We start from the raw sequence: 19,857 nt of genomic DNA, 5'->3' as shown, positions 1-19,857 counted from the left end.
CATCTACACATATGTGCCAGTAACAACTGCCAAAAAGTTTGCATATGCAGACCCCTTGGAAATGATGCATCATACAAAAAACTGGCAGTAGTAAGAGGGGTGTCTTACCCAGGATATGGCGACCTTATCCACTTATTTCCAGAAATGGAAGTTGAAGCTCAGTGTAACCAAAACGGTGACAGCAGCCTTCCACCTTTACAACAGGGAGGCACAACGTTAGCTTAACATCACTGTTGATGGACGTCCTCTACCCTTTTCCGCCGAACCAACATATCTTGGCATTAAGTTGGACAAGGCACTCACGTTTCGCCGACACCTGGAGTCACTGCGCAAAAAGCTAACAACACGTGTTGGGCTTTTGAGACGACTGCCTGGTTCTCGCTGGGGTGCTGGCGGTGCTACACTTCGTACAGCCACCCTTGCCTTGGTCCACTCTGCCGGTGTCATAGTGCTCACACTCGTCTCATAGATAAGCCGATTAACGACGCTTTGCGTCAGTGACTGGATGCCTGCGTCCCACACCAACGGACAATCTTCCCATCTTAGCAGGTATTCAACCATCTGAGCTTCGTCGCAAGAGAGCCACACTGTCTCGAGCACGCCGAGCACTGGAGCCTGGGCACCTTCTTCATGACCGGCTTCTGTCTCCTCCTCTTAGAGGACACCGGCAGCTTAAATCGAGACATCAATGTGTCCCTGCTGCATTGGAATTGCCAAATGACTTTAACCAGTCAAACGGCTGTGTAGCAAACTGGGCGGACTACAAATGGAACATGGAATGGCGGGGAAACTCTTCCAGACCCAATGATTACATCCCTGAGGCCAGTACATCACCACCGGGAATATGCCTTCCCAGGCCTGCTTGGGTCAGGCTTAATCGCCTTTGTACTGGCGTCGGCCTCTTTCGCTCAACTATGTGCAAATGGGGTATGGCTTCACCTGCGGCATGTGAGTGTGGTGCAGAGGATACACCGCCATCCTAATGGGAATCGTGGTCTGGCAGCTGTGGACGAGAGCTTGGTCAGTTGACTGTTAAACACTTGCCCAGCTGTATAGTGGTTACACCTCTAATCAACATCTTTATCCGAACAAAGAAGAAGACCCTCAATAACCACCTAAAACCCGACAACAATACCTAACCTGAATATTAACCAAACATTAGCGATGTTGTTATTATAAGCGCTAACGCAAACAAACTATTTCGCAATGATACAGACAGCTAAGTAACCCTCTGCTGCTTTATTGTGAACCGGTATCGCATCTCGGCTCGTCAAAGTTAGTCTAGATTATGAATCTTGACTCTCATCTGGATAATCGCAGGATTTAGCCTTGAATCTAGAAGTTGTTCATCTGTGACATTCAATGTATACCCAGAGATGGAGACCAACAGTGTCTGCAGGGAGACTTCCTTGTTAACCCTTTGTGTGCATCGTGATTAATGGTTCATGTTAACGGGAAGATATGGACATCCTAATACTTGTCATCGAAGTAAGAGCAGACATTTTATCGTAAGCTATCCAGTGTTTCCCATAAACTGCCAAGATACCTGTGGCGGTGAGGGCGTGGCTATGGGCGTGGTCACCATGACATCATCGAGTAATTTGCATAATTTCCTACTATGATATGATTTTCTCTAAAAAGGCTAAAAAAATGTATACTTACTAATTAATAATAGTTTTGTTTTAAACGTCCATCCATCCATCCATCCATCTATCCATTTTACAATATAATTACAACACTTTATGTACATATTTATATACAGACTTGAACAATAAGTTATTCACTGAAATATATTTATTAATTGTGGTTCTTACAAAAAATATATCTTATAAAATATAAAAGCTAAAATGTCTCTTAAAGCTCTGCCCCTTTAATTAGTGCATACTAAATAATTTAACTTTAGCCTACTACTACAACCATATTATTTACCAGCAACATAAAGTGAAACAGAGGCAGAGATGTCCTGCCACAGTCAGTAACAAATAAACAGAAAACAGTAGTGGTCAAATACAAATAAGGCAACAAGAGAAGAGTCCTACACTTCTCTTTTGTAAAGTAAATCTGAACAGCCTATATGGGCATCTACATCAACTATATGATTTACCTGAGAAGCTGGACAGGACAAAAAAATAAAATAATAATAATAATTTTTTTTTTTTTAATTTGTGGCGGACGTAATTCTGTCGTGGCGGGCCGCCACAAATAAATGAATGTGTGGGAAACACTGCTATCCCTTTATTATGTTTGTAGTTGGTATTTCTTGTTTAGCACTTAGCAATACTGCTACATGATGTGATAGTGTTTCACTAAAGCTGGATCTGTTTAGCACACAGCTTCTAAAACCTGTAGCTCATCCCACTTATGTTCAAGATCAACAATATCAGGTTCTTGATCATTATTTTACCCAAAGTAACCCTTGGCTCTTATAAAGTCTGCATGATTTGCATTGTTGTTGGTGGGGAAGGGATCTGCGGTCCCTACCTCTACGTCACGCGATCACGTGTCTGGCGTGTTCGTTATCTATCAAAATGGCTCGGGAATCTCTGTGAGATTGATACCAATTTTGATCATATCTATTTTTTTGAATAGTTTGGAAGTCTTTAGGTGTCATAAATCAGATACATATAATAATAGCTTCAATATAGAGGCAACTTGTTTTTCCACTTTACTGGTACTTCAAAGGGGCTGTTTGCAACATGCGCACATGTCTCTAGAGGGCGCCAACTTGGTACTAGGATGACAAGGGATGCAAAGCAATAACAATACTGAAATAAACTGCAACAAAAAACAGTGCAATAAACCGCAATGACAGTGCAATACACTTTAAAGGTGCAATAAACACATCTCATCTTTCATATAATCGACAGTAATACCGTTTTTCTTCATTTTTTTCTTTTCATAACATGGTCACTACTGCCTAGTTTCTCTTGTTATATTCTTACTTTTACTGTTATATTTTTATTCTTATTGTTACTTTTAATTTGTATTGTTATTGTTATATTTTCAATTTTATTGCCATTTATACCTCTATTATTTACTTTGTAAATTGTATCTCAATTCTGTACACTGCTACTGGAATTGTAATTTTCCTGAGGGAACTCTCATGAAGGAATCAAAAATGTACTATCTATCTATCTATCTATCTATCTATCTATCTATCTATCTATCTATCTATCTATCTATCTATCTATCTATCTATCTATCTATCTATCTATCTATCTATCTATCTATCTATCTATCTATCTATCTATCTATCTATCTATCTATCTATCTATCATCTCACCACAAGATGGTGCTGTGGCTATTTTAAGAACAGCTCTGTTTAGTCATGTACAGTATGTACACTACCAAAATATCACTTCATGTAGCGTCACAGCACAACTGCAAATGATGAGTTTAAATATATGTATACCGCATGTTTGTCAGAGCACCAGATCTACTTCAGGACATGCACACTGAGTCTAATTCTAAAATGTTATTAAAACAATCATTATTGGCCTGTGAGAAATAAACCATACAAAATCGTTTCCAAACCTAACATGCATGCATACAACATGATACATCACACATGCATATATACAACATGATCCATCACACATGCATGCATACAAAATGATACATCACACATGCATGCATACAACATGATACATCACACATGCATGCATACAACATGATGCATCACACATGCTTGCATACAACATGATGCATCACACATGCACGCATACAACATGATACATCACACATTCATGCATACAACATGATGCATCACACATGCATGCATACAACATGATGCATCACACATGCATGCATACAACATGATACATCACACGTGCGTGCATACAACATGATTCATCACACATGCATGCATACAACATGATACATCACACATGCATATATACAACATGATACATCACACATGCATGCATACAACATGATACATCACACATGCATGTATACAACATGATACATCACACATTCATGCATACAACATGATGCATCACACATGCATGCATACAACATGATGCATCACACATGTATGCATACAACATGATACATCACACATGCATGCATACAACATGATACATCACACATGCATGCATACAACATGATGCATCACAATTTCCAGTTCCTCTATTCAACGTGTTCGAAAAGGAGTAGGAAGAAGCAGAGCTTATTTAATCCTACCCCCTTTTCCTTCACATAACAGTTGCTAAAACTTTTGTTCACTTCCTGTTCTCAATTTATTCACGATATACTCCATAAGTAATAACAATAAAAATAAATAAATAATACTCATTGAAGAAAGTTATATTTCATATGTTGAGATGAATAAGATTATCTAGAAAATGAATGGATGGATGAAATAAATTCAGAATGTTTATCATGGTTCTTCTTCTTTGTACTTTGTAAACACTTTAAGTTTGAAGAGTTTCTTGAAGTGGATCATATTAGTACATTGTTTGATTTCTCTGCTTAATCCATTCCATCATTTAATTCCACGTACTGATATACTGAAGGTCTTAAGTGTTGTACGTGCGTACAAATGTTTTAAATTAAATTTTTCTCTAAGATTATATTTCTCCTCTTTTGTTGAGAAGAATTGTTGTATATTATTGGATAGCAGGTTATAGTTTGCTTTGTGTAATTTTAGCTGTTTGCAAATTCACTATGTCGTGGAATTTCAGTATTTTTGATTCAATAAATATAGGATTTGTATGTTCTCTATATCCAACATTATGTATTATTCTAACTGATCTTTTTTGTAACACCGTTAATGAATGAAGTGTAATTTTGTAGTTATTTCCCCATATTTCTACACAATAACTCAGATATGTAACACTAGTGAGCAGTAGAGAATATGAAGTGATTTTTGGTCAGGAACATATTTTGCTTTATTCATTATTGACGTGTTTCTTGCTACTTTATGTTGTATATTTTTTCACATTAAATTTCCAGTTCAATTTATCATCCATCATTATACCTAGACATTTGGTTTCATTTACTCTTTCAATTTCTATTCCGTCTGTTTGTATTTGTGTTTGACTTTCCCTTCTATTGTTACCAAATAGCATTATTTTAGTTTTACTGAGATTCAAAGATAGTCTGTTTTTGTTTTTGTCAAACCATCTTTTTAATGTGTTCATTCATTTAGGACAGGGGTCGGCAACACAAAATGTTGAAAGAGCCATATTGGACCAAAAATACAAAAACAAATCTGTCAGGAGCCGCAAACAATGAAAAGCCATATTACATACAGATAGTGTGTCATGAGATATAAATTGAATTAAGAGGACTTAAAGGAAACTAAATGAGCTCAAATATAGCTACAAATGAGGCCTAATGTTGCAATATGTACATATAGCTAGCCTAAATAGCATGTTAGCATCGTTTAGCTTGCAGTGACCAAATATGTCTGATTAGCACTCCACACAAGTCAATAACATCAACAAAACTCACCTTTGCGCAACGTTAAAAGTTTGGTGGACAAAATGAGACAGAAAAAGAAAGTGGCATAAAACATTTCCTAGAAAGTCGGAGAAAGTTATACATGTAAACAAACTACGGTGAGTTCAAGGACCGGCAAAATTAGTAGGACAAAACGGCGCTCGCCAAATATTAGAATCAGTGAAGCATGTTTAATACAAACAGTGTGCTTTATAACAATTAGGGGGGTTTGTGTCATGTTTGTCCTCCTACAGCAGGGATGTCCAAAGTGCGGCCCGGGGGCCATTTGCGGCCCGCAGGTCATTTTTTAATGGCCCCACGGCCCTTTTTAAAATACGATTTAAAAAATTAAAAACATAAAAAGTGGTATGAAAGAGCAAACAGGTAAAATGTAACAAGAAAATGTTGCAATGTTTACTCTAATAACACAAAACAGCCATGCAGGCTGTTTCTTTTTTTTTTTTTAAATAATAATGAGTCAAAATCAATGTCATTATGAATTATTGACCTATTCTAAGCTCCAATTACGTCACATTAAATATTGCACTGTGAGATATTTTTTGGGGAAAATGTTGCATATTTTGTTTGCCATATAAAAACATTTAGGTTTTTTTTGTTGTTTTTTTTTAAAAAGTTGGGCCTAAAACGAACAAACAAAAAACATAAACAACAATACAACTTATAATTGACGGATAGATCTGAAGTTGATCTCGAGATTATTGTGTTAAAAGTAAACAGTAAAAAAAAAATTATAATTTATTGTTTAACACTTTAATGAGTAGGACCCTTTTGGTTCCCCAATAATTTTTGTGTGATTTGTTTTTAAGTGTCATCGCTCAAAAAATAATAATGAATTAAAATCAATGGTGTTATGAGTTGTTGACCTTTTTAAGGCTCCAATTATTATATAATCTGAAATATTCCTCTTAAAAATGTTATTGGGTGAAAATATTGCATATTTTGTGTTTTTTCCATAAAAAAACAGCGTTTTCTTTGACAAAAAGAGCATACGACTTAAATCTTTAAAAACGTTATATTGACAAATAGACCTAATGTTGATCTAGAGATAATAATACTGAATAATGACACATTTTAAATATTTTTTGGACTAAAACCCTTTGGGGTCCCCGGGATCAAGCCTGAGTGGAGGCATTAATGTATATTTTTTATACATATATTGTATTGGTTTTTAAAATAAAAAAAATATCAAAATGGCCCCCGCTTGCTTTGATTTTTCAGTGTGCGGCCCTCAGTGGAAAAAGATTGGACACCCCTGTCCTACAGAAACCATATTAAAACAAAACAATTTTTTTTTTCCCCCTCATCTTTTTCCATTTTTCATACATTTTTGAAAAAGCTCCAGAGAGCCACTAGGGCGGCGCTAAAGAGAGCCGCGGGTTCCCGACCCCTGATTTAGGAACAGAAAGCGTCAACAGAACGAGAGGTTAAAGGCCTACTGAAAGCCACTACTACCGACCACGCAGTCTGATAGTTTATATATCAATGATGAAATCTTAACATTGCAACACATGCCAATTAACTTATAAAGTGCAATTTTAAATTTCCCGCCACGCTTCCGCTTGAAAACGTCTCGGTATGATGACGTACGCGCGTGACGTAGCCAGTTTAACAGAGGTATTGCTTCCCCATTGAAGCCAATACGAAATAGCTGTTTTCATGTCATTATTCCACAGTATTCTGGACATCTGTGTTGGTGAATCTGTTGCAATTTATTCATTGCATTATGGAGAAAGAAGCTGAGCAAGCAAAGAAGAAAGTTGTCGGTGCGAAGCGGATATTTTGCAAGGGAAGTCAGCAACACAACACAGTCGGTGTTTGTTTACATTCCCGAAAGATGCAGTCAAGATCGAAGAACTCGGACAACAGAGACTCTAACCAGGAGGACTTTGATTTGGATACACAGACGCGATACCGTGAGTACGTAGCTGCGCTTCCAAACATTTGATCGCTTGCTATAACTAGCTCAAGCTAGTAGCTAGGAGCTAGCATAACAAACACCTAGGTGTTTGTTATGCGGGATTAATTTGTGGCATATTAAATATAAGCCTGGTGGTGTTGTGGCTAATAGAGTATATATATGTCTTGTGTTTATTTACTGTTGTAGACATTCCCAGTTGAATATCAGGTCCCACCCGCGCGCTTCCAAACATTTGATTGCTTGCCCGTACGTGCGTGTCACGTACGTAACTTTGGTTAAATATATAAGCTTTATGAACCTTGGGTTAGGTGAACGGTTCTTTGGGCTGAGTGAGTGTGTGTGTTGTGCAGGTGTTTGAATTGTATTGGCGGGTTATATACACGGGATCCCGTCCATATAACCCGCTATAACTAGCTCGAGCTAGTAGCTAGGAGCTAGCATAACAAACACCTAGGGATTAATTTGTGGCATATTAAATATAAGCCTGGTTGTGTTGTGGCTAATAGAGTATATATATGTCTTGTGTTTATTTACTGTTTTAGTCATTCCCAGCTGAATATCAGGTCATCGCTTCCACTCCCCACTAGTCCTTCACTTGCATTTTCCTCATCCACAAATCTTTCATCCTCGCTCAAATTAATGGGGAAATTGTCGCTTTCTCGGTCCGAATCTCTCTCACTTCTGGCGGCCATCATTGTAAACAATAGGGAACTTTGCGGATATGTTCAATTGACTACGTCACGCTACTTCCGGTAGGGGCAAGCCTTTTTTTTTTATCAGATACCAAAAGTTGCGATCTTTATCGTCGTTGTTTTATACTAAATCCTTTCAGCAAAAATATGGCAATATCGCGAAATGATCAAGTATGACACATAGAATAGATCTGCTATCCCCGTTTAAATAAAAACAAATTCATTTCAGTAGGCCTTTAACTCGGAGCGTCAGTAGCGTTGTTTGGATGATTGACAGTAAATCCAGCCAATTGGATTGCAAGTTTTGTTTTTTGGCGAACCAATCAAAATGGACGTAGGTTGTGCCTTGTGAGGAGAACGCCTGCCGTTTAATGATTGACAGTATATCCAGCCAATTGGATTGCAAGTTCTGTTTTTTTGGCGAACCAATCAAAATGGACGTAGGTTGTGCCTTGTGAGGAGAACGCCTACGGTGTTCATTCGCCGGGGAAACCGTTACTATCACGCTCCTCTCCTCCGTACATCGCGATAATTTGCCCGATTCACGCTCCTGTTTTTCGGGGTCGGTTGACGGGGTTTGAAATGTTACATTTACGGTCAAGGGCGCTGCTCAGGGAGATTTTACACGGCCAGCTGAAGCGACCTACGGCAGGCAGAGTCCACGCAGCACCTGCAGCCGGCTGCTGGTCGCCTTCCCCGGCCACGGGGAGAGCTTTCACCGGGCCGCTCGTCAGGCAGACCGGTGCCAGAAGCTTTTGCTCCAAAGCAGACGGACACAACGATGCCGCCAAAGAGTCTTCCATGGAGAAGTGAGTAAGCCGTGTAATGTCGACCATCATTGCAACAAAATGCAGGATTTAACGTCATTAATGGGAGACGAAGGGACCATTAATTTCAGCATCATAACCACTGAAAAGTAGGCAACATTACGGTTGTGTGTTGCTACAAACATTAGCTAAGCCCTTTTTTAAAAATGTTTATAGGAGAGTTTTTCATTGAGGTTCAATGGCGCTTGTTGTTAGCTACAGCTAGCTTGTGAGCTAACTACTGTACGTGGATTTGACAGCTCAGCTGGCCAAGCTTTAATTGTAACGAGGGCGTGGGTTGTGTACCAGGTACCAGGTACCAGGTACCAGGTGCTATGGTATCTCAGAGATACCAGTCTGGTGTGCCGTGGGAGATTATCTCATTTCACCTATTTGGGTTAAAAATATGTTTTGCAAACCAGTAATTATAGTCTGCAAATGATGTGTTGTTGTTAAATGGTCGGTGCTGTTTAGAGCTCGGCAGAGTAACCGTGTAATACTCTTCCATATCAGTAGGTGGTAGCAGGTAGCTATTTGTTCTGTAGATGTCGGAGACAGCTGGAGGCAGTGTGCAGGTAAAAAGGTGTCTAACGCTTAAACCAAAAATAAACAAAAGGTGAGTGCCCCTAAGAAAAGGCATTGAAGCTTACGGAAGGCTGCGCAGAACGACACTAAAACTGAACTGGCTACAAAGTAAACAAAAACAGAATGCTGGACGACAGCAAAGACTTACTGTGGAGCAATAATGGTTTAAAGTCATATCCAACAATTGCGACAACGACTTTGTACTGTCAACTGAGTTTCGTTTTTTAATGATTTCCGCTGGTGGTGTGCTTCCGGATTTTTTTCAACGCAAAAAATGTTCCTTGAAAAAGGTTGAAAAACACTGCTATAGAGGAATACGCCAACAAACCCCTAATTGTCAAGATCAATAGGATGCATCCATTAATAAACAAATATTTCGCATTAGCTCGTTCAGTGGCAGCAGGTAGCTAATTGCTTTGTAGACGTCGGGAACATGGTTTGTCATGATCACAATATGAAGACGACAGCGGGAGGCAGCGTGCAGGTAAAAAGGTTTCTAATGCTTAAACCAAAAATAAACAAGGTGAGTGTCCCTAAGAAAAGGCATTGAAGCTTAGAGAAGGCTATGCAGAACGAAACTGAAACTGAACTGGCTACAAAGTAAACAAAAACAGAATGCTGGACGACAGCAAAGACTTACTGTGGAGCAAAGACGCCGTCCACAATGTACATCCGAACATGACATGACAATCGACAATGTCCCCACAAAGAAGGATAAAAACAACTGAAAAAATGACAAAAAGCCACCAAAATAGGAGAGCAAGACAAGAACTAAAACACTACACACAGGAAAACAGCTAAAAACTCAAAATAAGTCAGGGGGTGATGTGACAGGTGGTGACAGTGCACCTACTTTGAGACAAGAGCTATATTGATCCATGGTTAGTTATGGTTTAAAGTCATATCCAACAATTGGGACAACGACTTTTTACTGTCAACTGAGTTTAGTTTTTTTAATGATTTCTGCTGGTGGTGTGCCTCAGATTTTTTCAACGCAAAAAATGTGCCTTGGCTCAAAAAAGGTTGAAAAACACTGGTCTAGAGCTTGGCAGAGTAACTGTACAATACTCTTCCATATCAGTAGGTGGCAGCAGGTAGCTAATTGCTTTGTAGATGTCGGAAACAGTGGGATGCAGCGTGCAGGTAAAAATGTGTGCTTAAACCAAAAATAAACAAAAGGTGAGTGCCCCTAAGAAAAGGCATTGAAGCTTAGGGAAGGCTATGCAGAACGAAACTATAACTGAACTGGCTACAAAGTAAACAAAAACAGAATGCTGGACGACAGCAAAGACTTACTGTGGATCAAAGACGCTGTCCACAGTGTACATTCGAACATCAATCAATCAATGTTATTTATATAGCCCTAAATCACAAGTGTCTCAAAGGGCTGCACAAGCCACAACGACATCCGCGGTACAGAGCCCACATAAGGGCAAGGAAAAACTCACAACCCCAATGGCACGTCGATGTGAATGACTATGAGAAACCTTGGAGAGAACCGCATATGTGGGTAACGCCCCACCCCTCTAGGGGAGACCGGATGCAATGGACGTCGAGTGGGTCTGACATAATATTGTGAAAGTCCAGTCCATAGTGGATCTAACATAATAGTGAGAGTCCAGTCCATAGTGGATCTAACATAATAGTGAGACATGACAATCATGACAAAACATGACATGACAATCAACAATGTCCCCACAAAGAAGGATAAAAACAACTGGAATATTCTTGAATGCTAAAACAAAGTAGGTGCGGGAAATATCGCTCAAAGGAAGACATGAAACTGCTCCAGGAAAATACCCAAAAATTTGAAAAAGCCACCAAAATAGGAGCGCAAGACAAGAAGTAAAACACTACACACAGGAAAACAGCAAACAAATCAAAATATGTCATAATGTGATGTGACAGGTGGTGACAGTGCACCTACTTTGAGACAAGATCTATATTGATGCATAGTTGGTTATGCTTTAAAGTCATACCCAACAATTGTGACAATGACTTTTACTGTCAACTGACTTTCGTTTTTTAATGATTTCCGCTGGTGGTGTGCCTGCGGATTTTTTCAACGCAAAAAATGTGCTTTGAAAAAGGTTGAAAAACACTGCTATAGAGGAATACGCCAACATTCCCCTAATTGTCAAGATCAATAGGATGCATCCATTAATAAACAAATATTTGGCATTAGCTGGTTTAGTGGCAGCTTGTAGCTAATTGCTTTGTAGACGCCGGAAACATGGTTTGTCATGATCACAATATGAAGACGACAGCGGGAGGCAGCGTGCAGGTAAAAAGGTTTCTAATGCTTAAACCAAAAATAAACATAAGGTGAGTGCCCCTAAGAAAAGGCATTGAAGCTTAGAGAAGGCTATGCAGAACGAAACTGAAACTGAACTGGCTACAAAGTAAACAAAAACAGAATGCTGGACGACAGCAAAGACTTACTGTGGAGCAAAGACGGCGTCCACAAAGTACATCCGGACATCAATCAATCAATGTTTATTTATATAGCCCTAAATCACAAGTGTCTCAAAGGGCTGACATATTTTTTCTAGTTATCAACATTAAAATTGCACTTTGAACTTGTGTGCATTAAAACAATTTTAAATCTCCGCTGATGGCTGCTACACAAATCACACCACCGCTCTCATGTGTGCTCTACACTGCAAAAAGTCAGTGGTCAAAAACAAGAAAAAAAAATACAAAAATTAGGGGTATTTTATCTGAACTAAGCAAAATTATCTGCCAATAGAACAAGAAAATTCGGCTTGTCAAGACTTTCCAAAACAAGTAAAATTAGCTAACCTCAATGAACCCACAAATACCTTTTAAAATAAGTATATTCTCACTTATAACACCTGTACTACTATATGAGTACGTATTTTTTATTGTTTCATCGAAAATAAAACAGCAAAGTCCATTTTGGCTGTCATTCGTTTTAATTATAAGACACAATTGTGTCAAAATCATCTTTTTTTTTTCCATGCTTGAAGCAGGAAATTATTACTTTAAAAAAGTAGTTTTATAATTGTGAGTGTTGATGACACAGCTTTGCAACAGTTGATATTCTAGTTTCAAGCATGTTTTACTCAATATAGGTCATCAAATCTCAGCAAAAAGCTGTAATATCTTACTGAGATCATTTAGGACCAAAACCCTTAAAACAAGTAAAACACTCTAACATAAAATCTGCTTAGTGATAAGACTTATCTTATTAGGCAGAAAATACCTTATGTGAGATATTTAATCTTACTTAGATTTCAGTTTTTGCAGTGTATGGCAACTGCTCATGTATTCAAAGTTCTGGGCACTCCATGCGGTTTGGATTTAATTGATTTTTGTTAGTTGCAGTCATTAAACGATTATTCGAAGCAACACAATATATAAATTGAAGATTTTTGTTTTAAATCGAATTAATCGATTGAGTGGTTGCAGCCCTATTCATATCACACTTGTTCACGGTGACAAGTAAACATCAATAAAGTAGTTTTGAGTCTGCGGAACATCCCTGGATGAAAGGTGCGTGTAAAAATGACTGCAGGGATTGTATCTGCTAAGACATAAATGCTGTCTGGTTACTGGACACCCAAGGCTGTGATCCATCTAATGGGGGTTAAAATGTTTGTTGGATGTACCTCGCCTACGTAGTTTTTGCACATTTTTCTGTAGAAATGCCCGTGAGCTGGCACACTGCCCAGCACTCGTGTCTAAGAGGAGAAGATGAGTCACTACCAGTTTGATTTGTGCAACGCTGGATCTTGCTGGCTGCCAGGCTAGCGCCTTTTTTTATTTATTTTTTTAACCCAAAAACCCATTTGGTGCTATTGCATTACCTTCACCCGTACAGTCTGTCACTCAAGGACAAAGGCAAGCGCTAATAAGGCCAGCTCCTGCTCCAGATGTTGCAGGTTTCCCACCTTTGACCTGCAGCTGCCTGGCAATCCTCATTATAGTGAAGTTTATTTAGGTCATATTTTTTGCAGCACTGCTATTGTTGCCAGTATCTCATATGTACTGTACTTTATTACCAGCCATATTTGTTGTATCAAATAGCTCAATTATTTTTTTTACTCTATATACTGTGACTTGAAAAAGTATTCATACCCCTTGAGACCACACCAATCATATTTTATCTGAACTTTATGTGAAAGGTCAACACAAAGCAGCCCAATTGTGAAGTAGAAGGCAAGGAATACAGTTGTCCCTGGTTGTTTTTACATTTTTAAAAGCATATTCTCCAATGTTTTGGGTCAAAATTAAGCATTTCAAGCATGAAAGGGCTACAACTAAAAATGTCAATACAACAGTAATATTGGCAACTACAGGAGACCAAACCAATCAGAGTGCTGTTCAGTATCCTGGCCACTGCAGTGTTTCCCATAAACCGCCAAGATACCTGTAGCGGTGGGGGCGTGGCTATGGGCGTGGTCACCATGACATCATCGAGTAACTTGCATAATTTACTACAATGATATGATTTTCTCTAAAAAGGCTCAAAGAATGTATACTTACTAATTAATAATAACAGTTTTGTTTTAAACGTCCATCCATCCATCCATTTTACAATATAATTACAACACTTTATGTACATATTTATATACAGATTTGAACAATAAGTTATTCACTGAAATATATTTATTAATTGTGGTTCTTACAAAAAATATATCTTATAAAATATAAAAGCGAAAATGTCTCTTAAAGCTCTGCCCCTTTAATTAGTGCATACTAAATAATTTAAAGGCCTACTGAAATGAATTTTTTTTATTTAAACGGGGATAGCAGATCTATTCTATGTGTCATACTTGATCATTTCGCGATATTGCCATATTTTTGCTGAAAGGATTTAGTATAGAACAACGACGATAAAGATTGCAACTTTTGGTATCTGATAAAAAAAAGGCTTGCACCTACCGGAAGTAGCGTGACGTAGTCAGTTGAACATATATGCAAAGTTCCCTATTGTTTACAATGATGAGAGAGATTCGGACCGAGAAAGCGACAATTTCCCCATTAATTTGAGCGAGGATGAAAGATTTGTGGATGAGTAAAGTGCAAGTGAAGGACTAGTGGGGAGTTGAAGCTATTCAGATAGGGAAGATGCTGTGAGAGCCGGGGGTGACCTGATATTCAGCTGGGAATGACTACAACAGTAAATAAACACAAGACATATATATATACTCTATTAGCCACAACACAACCAGGCTTATATTTAATATGCCACAAATTAATCCTGCATAAAAACACGTGCGTGTTTGTTATGCTAGCTCCTAGCTCCTCTGCTAGCTCCTAGCTCCATAGAACACGCCAATACAATTCAAACACCTGATCAACACACACAATCACTCAGCCCAAAAGACCGTTTACCTAACCCAAGGTTCATAAAGCTTATATATTTTTAAAAAGTTACGTACGTGACGCGCACATACGGTCAAGTTATCGAATGTTTAGCAGCCAAGGCTGCATACTCACGGTACCTGATATTCAGCTGGGAATGACTACAACAGTAAATAAACACAAGACATATATATACTCTATTAGCCACAACACAACCAGGCTTATATTTAATATGCCACAAATTAATCCTGCATAATAACACCTGCGTGTTTGTTATGCTAGCTCCTAGCTCCTCTGCTAGCTCCTAGCTCCATAGAACACGCCAATACAATTCAAACACCTGATCAACACACACAATCACTCAGCCCAAAAGACCGTTCACCTAACCCAAGGTTCATAAAGCTTATATATTTTTAAAAAGTTACGTACGTGACGCGCACGTACGGTACGGTACGTGTTATGCTAGCTCCTAGCTCCTCTGCTAGCTCCTAGCTCCATAGAACACGCCAATACAATTCAAACACATGATCAACACACACAATCACTCAGCCCAAAAGACCGTTCACCTAACCCAAGGTTCATAAAGCTTATATATTTTAAAAAAGTTACGTACATACGCAAAAAAAAGCCAAAGCTGCATACTCACAGTAGCACGTCTGCGTCTTTGTCATCCAAATCAAAGTAATCCTGGTAAGAGTCTGTGTTGTCCCAGTTCTCTACAGGCGTCTGTGTATCCAAATCAAAAGTCCTCCTGGTTAGAGTCTCTGTTATCCGAGTTCTTCCATCTTGACTGCATCTTTCGGGAATGTAAACAAAGAAGCGCCGGCTGTGTACTGTTGTGGCTGACTACGTTCGAAAAATACGTCCATTTCGCACCGACAACTTTCTTCTTTGCTTGCTCGGCTTCCTTCTCCATAATGCAATGAACATGATTGAAACAGATTCACGAACACAGATGTCCAGAATACTGTGGAATTATGAAATGAAAACAGAGCTTTTTCGTATCGGCTTCAATGTGGAAGGCATACCCGTGTTCGCCGGGCTACGTCACACGCATACGTCATCCTCAGAGGCGTTTCGAACCGGAAGTTTAGCGGCAAATTTAAAATGTCACTTTATAAGTTGATTGTTTTTACATTTACGTATTGGCATGTGTTATAATGTTAAGATTTCATCATTGATATATAAACTATCAGACTGCGTGGTCGGTAGTAGTGGGTTTCAGTAGGCCTTTAACTTTAGCGTACTACTACAACCATATTATTTACCAGCAACATAAAGTGAAACGGAGGCAGAGGTGTCCTGCCAGTAACAAATAAACAGAAAACAGTAGTGGTCAAATACAAATAAGGCAACAAGAGAAGTATCCTACACTTCTCTTTTGTAAAGTAAATCTGAACAGCCTATATGGGCATCTACATCAACTATATGATTTGCCTGAGAAGCTGGACAGGACAAAAAAAAAAAAAATCTATTTGTGGCGGACGTAATTCTTTCGTGGCGGGCCGCCACAAATAAATGAATGTGTGGGAAACACTGCACTGATTGGCTTAGCCTCAGGCAGCATTACTAATATATTTTTTTTAATTAAAAGAATGTAAAGGTGAGTTAAGGGTGTTATTTCGTGTCTAGAGGAGTCTCATAGTGTTGAAAAACATTTATAAAAGGTCGTAAACATTTTTTTTAATGCTCTAGCTATGAAAATATTTTATTCATAATTAAGGATTCCTACTTTGTGCAAATTTATCCCGGTCATGATCAGAACCAATTAACAGCAAAAAACAAGGGACAGCTCCACATGATTTTTTTTCTTTTTTAATATATATATTTTTTTTTTTTACAAATTAAAAACTGAAAAGTAAATTCAATCGAAATTCTGAAACCCGTGGTTCACAAAAGCACTCCAAATAATCCGACTGAGTTTTTGCAAAGAAAAATACAATAGAATAGAGTTTTATTTGTCATTATTACAGTGAACAGGTTCAAAGAACAACGAAATTGGAGTAAAATGGGCAACAACTTAGTCTTTAGATGTGATGTGCAAAGCGGTTAGGGACATAAATAAAAAAAACAAAACACTGAAATACTTTTGCTTCTTCTTTACAGTTGTGTGCTGCTTTTGTGTTTGTCTTTCAGATAAAATCCCAATAAAATATATTTGTCGTAATGTGACAGAATGTTGAAAAGTTCAAGGGGTATCAATACTTGTTCAACTGTAGATTTGAGCAAGTTCTACCTGAATGTTGTCAGTTTTGCATATTGTCACAAATCAATAATATTTCCTCTGCACATTCTCTCCCTCATGTTGATCTACTTGCTTTACATTGTAAGTATCTTTCTATGGTCATTTTTTTTGTAGTTTTTTTCCCCCTCAGTAGAAGTAGTCCTCCTCTCTCACCATTTCCTTTTAAATTGACCCCACTTCCTCTTTTCATGGCTAACCCACAAATGCTCAACAGTAGGTTATAATCTTTTGAGTGCAGTCAGTTCTGGTATTTAACTTCTAGTCGGGTCATTACTGCTGCTGAATCTCTCCAAAGGGAACCTCTCTCACATCTCAACGTGTCCAAAGTGTCTCCCAGCGGCCAGCTAAAAAGGCTTTGCCTCTCTGAACACACTGGCCTGTGTCATGTGAGCAGACAGCCTTGTGTAAATCCAATCCGATGTTGATTTGAAACATAGCTGAGTGTCCGAACGTTGCCCTCCTGACCTAACCAACATTCCTTGGTGCTACAAGTACCAGCCAGGTCCAGCCATAAGGCGCATCCGTTCTTCTCAGGACATTTCACTATACTTCAGTGTTTTGTGCTGCTTTAAAAACAATTATAACTCCCAAGTACAGCGGTGCCTTGGTTTTTGTTATGTTCCGTATTTGTTGGACCATAAGTCACACTGGATTATAATAATAATAATAATAATAATAATAATTAGGGATGTCCGATATTATCGGCCGATAAATGCGTTAAAATGTTTTTTTATTATCTGTATCTTTTTTTTGTTTGTTTGTTTTTTTTATTTTTATTAAATCAACATAAAAAACACAAGATACACTTACAATTAGTGCACCAACCCAAAAAAACCTCCCTCCCCCCATTTCTTTCTGTTATTAATATTCTGGTTCCTACATTATATATCAATATATATCAATACAGTCTGCAAGGGATACAGTCCATAAGCACACATGATTGTGCGTGCTGCTGCTCCACTAATAGTACTAACCTTTAACAGTTAATTTGACTAATTTTCATTAATTACTAGTTTCTATGTAACTGTTTTTATATTGTTTTACTTTCTTTTTTATTCAAGAAAATGTTTTTAATTTAGTTATCTTATTTTATTTTATTTTTTAAAAAGTACCTTATCTTCACCATACATGGTTGTCCAAATTAGGCATAATAATGTGTTAATTCCACGACTGCAGATATCGGTTGATATCGGTATCGGTTGATATAGGTATCGGTAATTAAAGAGTTGGACAATATCGTAATATCGGATATCGGCAAAAAGCCATTATCGGACATCCCTAATAATAATAATGGATTACATTTGTAACGCACTTTACATTTGATAAAATCTCAAAGTGCTACAAAGTATAAAAAAAATAGAAAGTTATAATATATAATAGAAAATTAAAATAGAAATGAAAACATGAGAAACACTAGGTAAAACAGAAACGTAGATAAAAATAGAAATAAAAGCATGAAAGCACTGGATAAAACAGATAGGCAAGCAGTAGGGGTGTAACGGTACGTGTATTTGTATTGAACAGTTTCGGTACGGGGGTTTCGGTTCGGTTCGGAGGTGTACCGAACGAGTTTCCACACGGACATATTAAGTAGCGTAACGCACGTTGTGTAAACGATGCACACCGAGGCACAACACACGGCATGCTAGCAGCTAACGGGCGACCATGCGTCCTCTTTTCACCGGACATGTCCTCTTTTGCGGAGCTGTCAGGGCGGAGTTTCTTAAATGCCTCAAATGTCCGGCATTTTGAGTTAGGGTTGCGTGTATTTTGAACGTACGTTCAGGGTTAGGAAGGGGTTAAAAACAAAACAAATTGTGCGCGCAGCAGCATTGGTGAGGGAGGGGCAGAGACAGAGAGAGCGAGAGAGTTATGATAAACGCGCATGCGTCGCCAGGCTCTGCTTTTTATCCATAGATTTATCACATTTAATTTTTTATTATCTATAGCAGGGGTGTCAAAAGTGTGCCCCGGAGGCCATTTGCAGCCCACAGCTAATGTTTTAAAGGCCCACGGCACATTCTAAAAATACTATTAAAATAAACAAAAACATAACAAAAGTGAAATGAAAAAGCTTAAAGGTGAAATGTAATTTAGAAAAAGTTGCAATGTTGACTAATAAAACAAAGCTGTTTTTTTTTGTATCAAACTGTCATTGCTCAAAACATAATATTGAATCAAAATCAATGTTATTATAAATTATGGACCTATCCAAGGTTCCCATTACTTCACATCAAATATTCTAATAAGAAAAATAACATTGGTGGAAGATTTTGCAAATTTGGTAAATAAATAACCCAAAAATGTATATTTTGTTTTCTTACTGTACCGAAAATGAACCGAACCGTGACCTCTAAACCGAGGTACGTACCGAACCGAAATTTTTGTGTACCGTTACACCCCTAGCAAGCAGTAAACAAGAAGGCAGAGGAATTAGATAAAAGCTGTGCTAAAAAGGTGGGTTTTTAGTCCCTTCTTAAAACGGTCGACCGACTGTGGCGCTCTAAGATGGTCGGGGAGAACGTTCCAGAGTTTGGGTGCGGTCGAGCATAAAGCCCTCATAAGGCGCATTAAAGGGGTCATATAATGATTTTCTTTCTACCTTTATAACACATTTCCTTGTGGTCTACATCACATGTAATGGTGTTTCTTTGGTCAAAATGTTGCATAGATTATGTTTTACTAGGGGTGTAACGGTACACAAAAATTTCGGTTCGGTACGTACCTCGGTTTAGAGGTCACGGTTCGGTTCATTTTCGGTACTGTAAGAAAACAACAAAATATAAATTTTTGGGTTATTTATTTACCCAATTT

General features: G+C 38.2%; 1 protein-coding gene across 4 annotated transcripts in view; it reads left to right on the top strand.

The window, feature by feature from the left end:
• LOC133647895 (glutaminase kidney isoform, mitochondrial-like) overlaps positions 1–19,857 on the top strand; it is a 76,602-nt gene that overhangs the window by 12,507 nt on the left and 44,238 nt on the right. For 2 of the 4 annotated variants that reach the window (XM_062043652.1, XM_062043644.1), the window contains exon 1: positions 8,557–8,885. The exons of 1 other annotated variant lie outside the window; for it this stretch is intronic. In XM_062043652.1, coding sequence (XP_061899636.1) covers positions 8,659–8,885 — 227 coding nt within the window. In that variant the 5' untranslated portion in view covers positions 8,557–8,658. Of the gene's footprint in view, positions 1–8,556; positions 8,886–17,395; positions 17,430–19,857 lie in introns of those variants that run through there. One more of the 4 variants, XM_062043666.1, reaches the window with a different exon arrangement.

This window comes from Entelurus aequoreus, linkage group LG01 (genome assembly GCF_033978785.1).
Source record: "Entelurus aequoreus isolate RoL-2023_Sb linkage group LG01, RoL_Eaeq_v1.1, whole genome shotgun sequence".
Taxonomy (NCBI): Eukaryota; Metazoa; Chordata; class Actinopteri; order Syngnathiformes; family Syngnathidae; genus Entelurus; species Entelurus aequoreus.
Note: the sequence above shows the minus strand (reverse complement) of the source record. Positions and strands in the feature narration are given on the sequence as shown.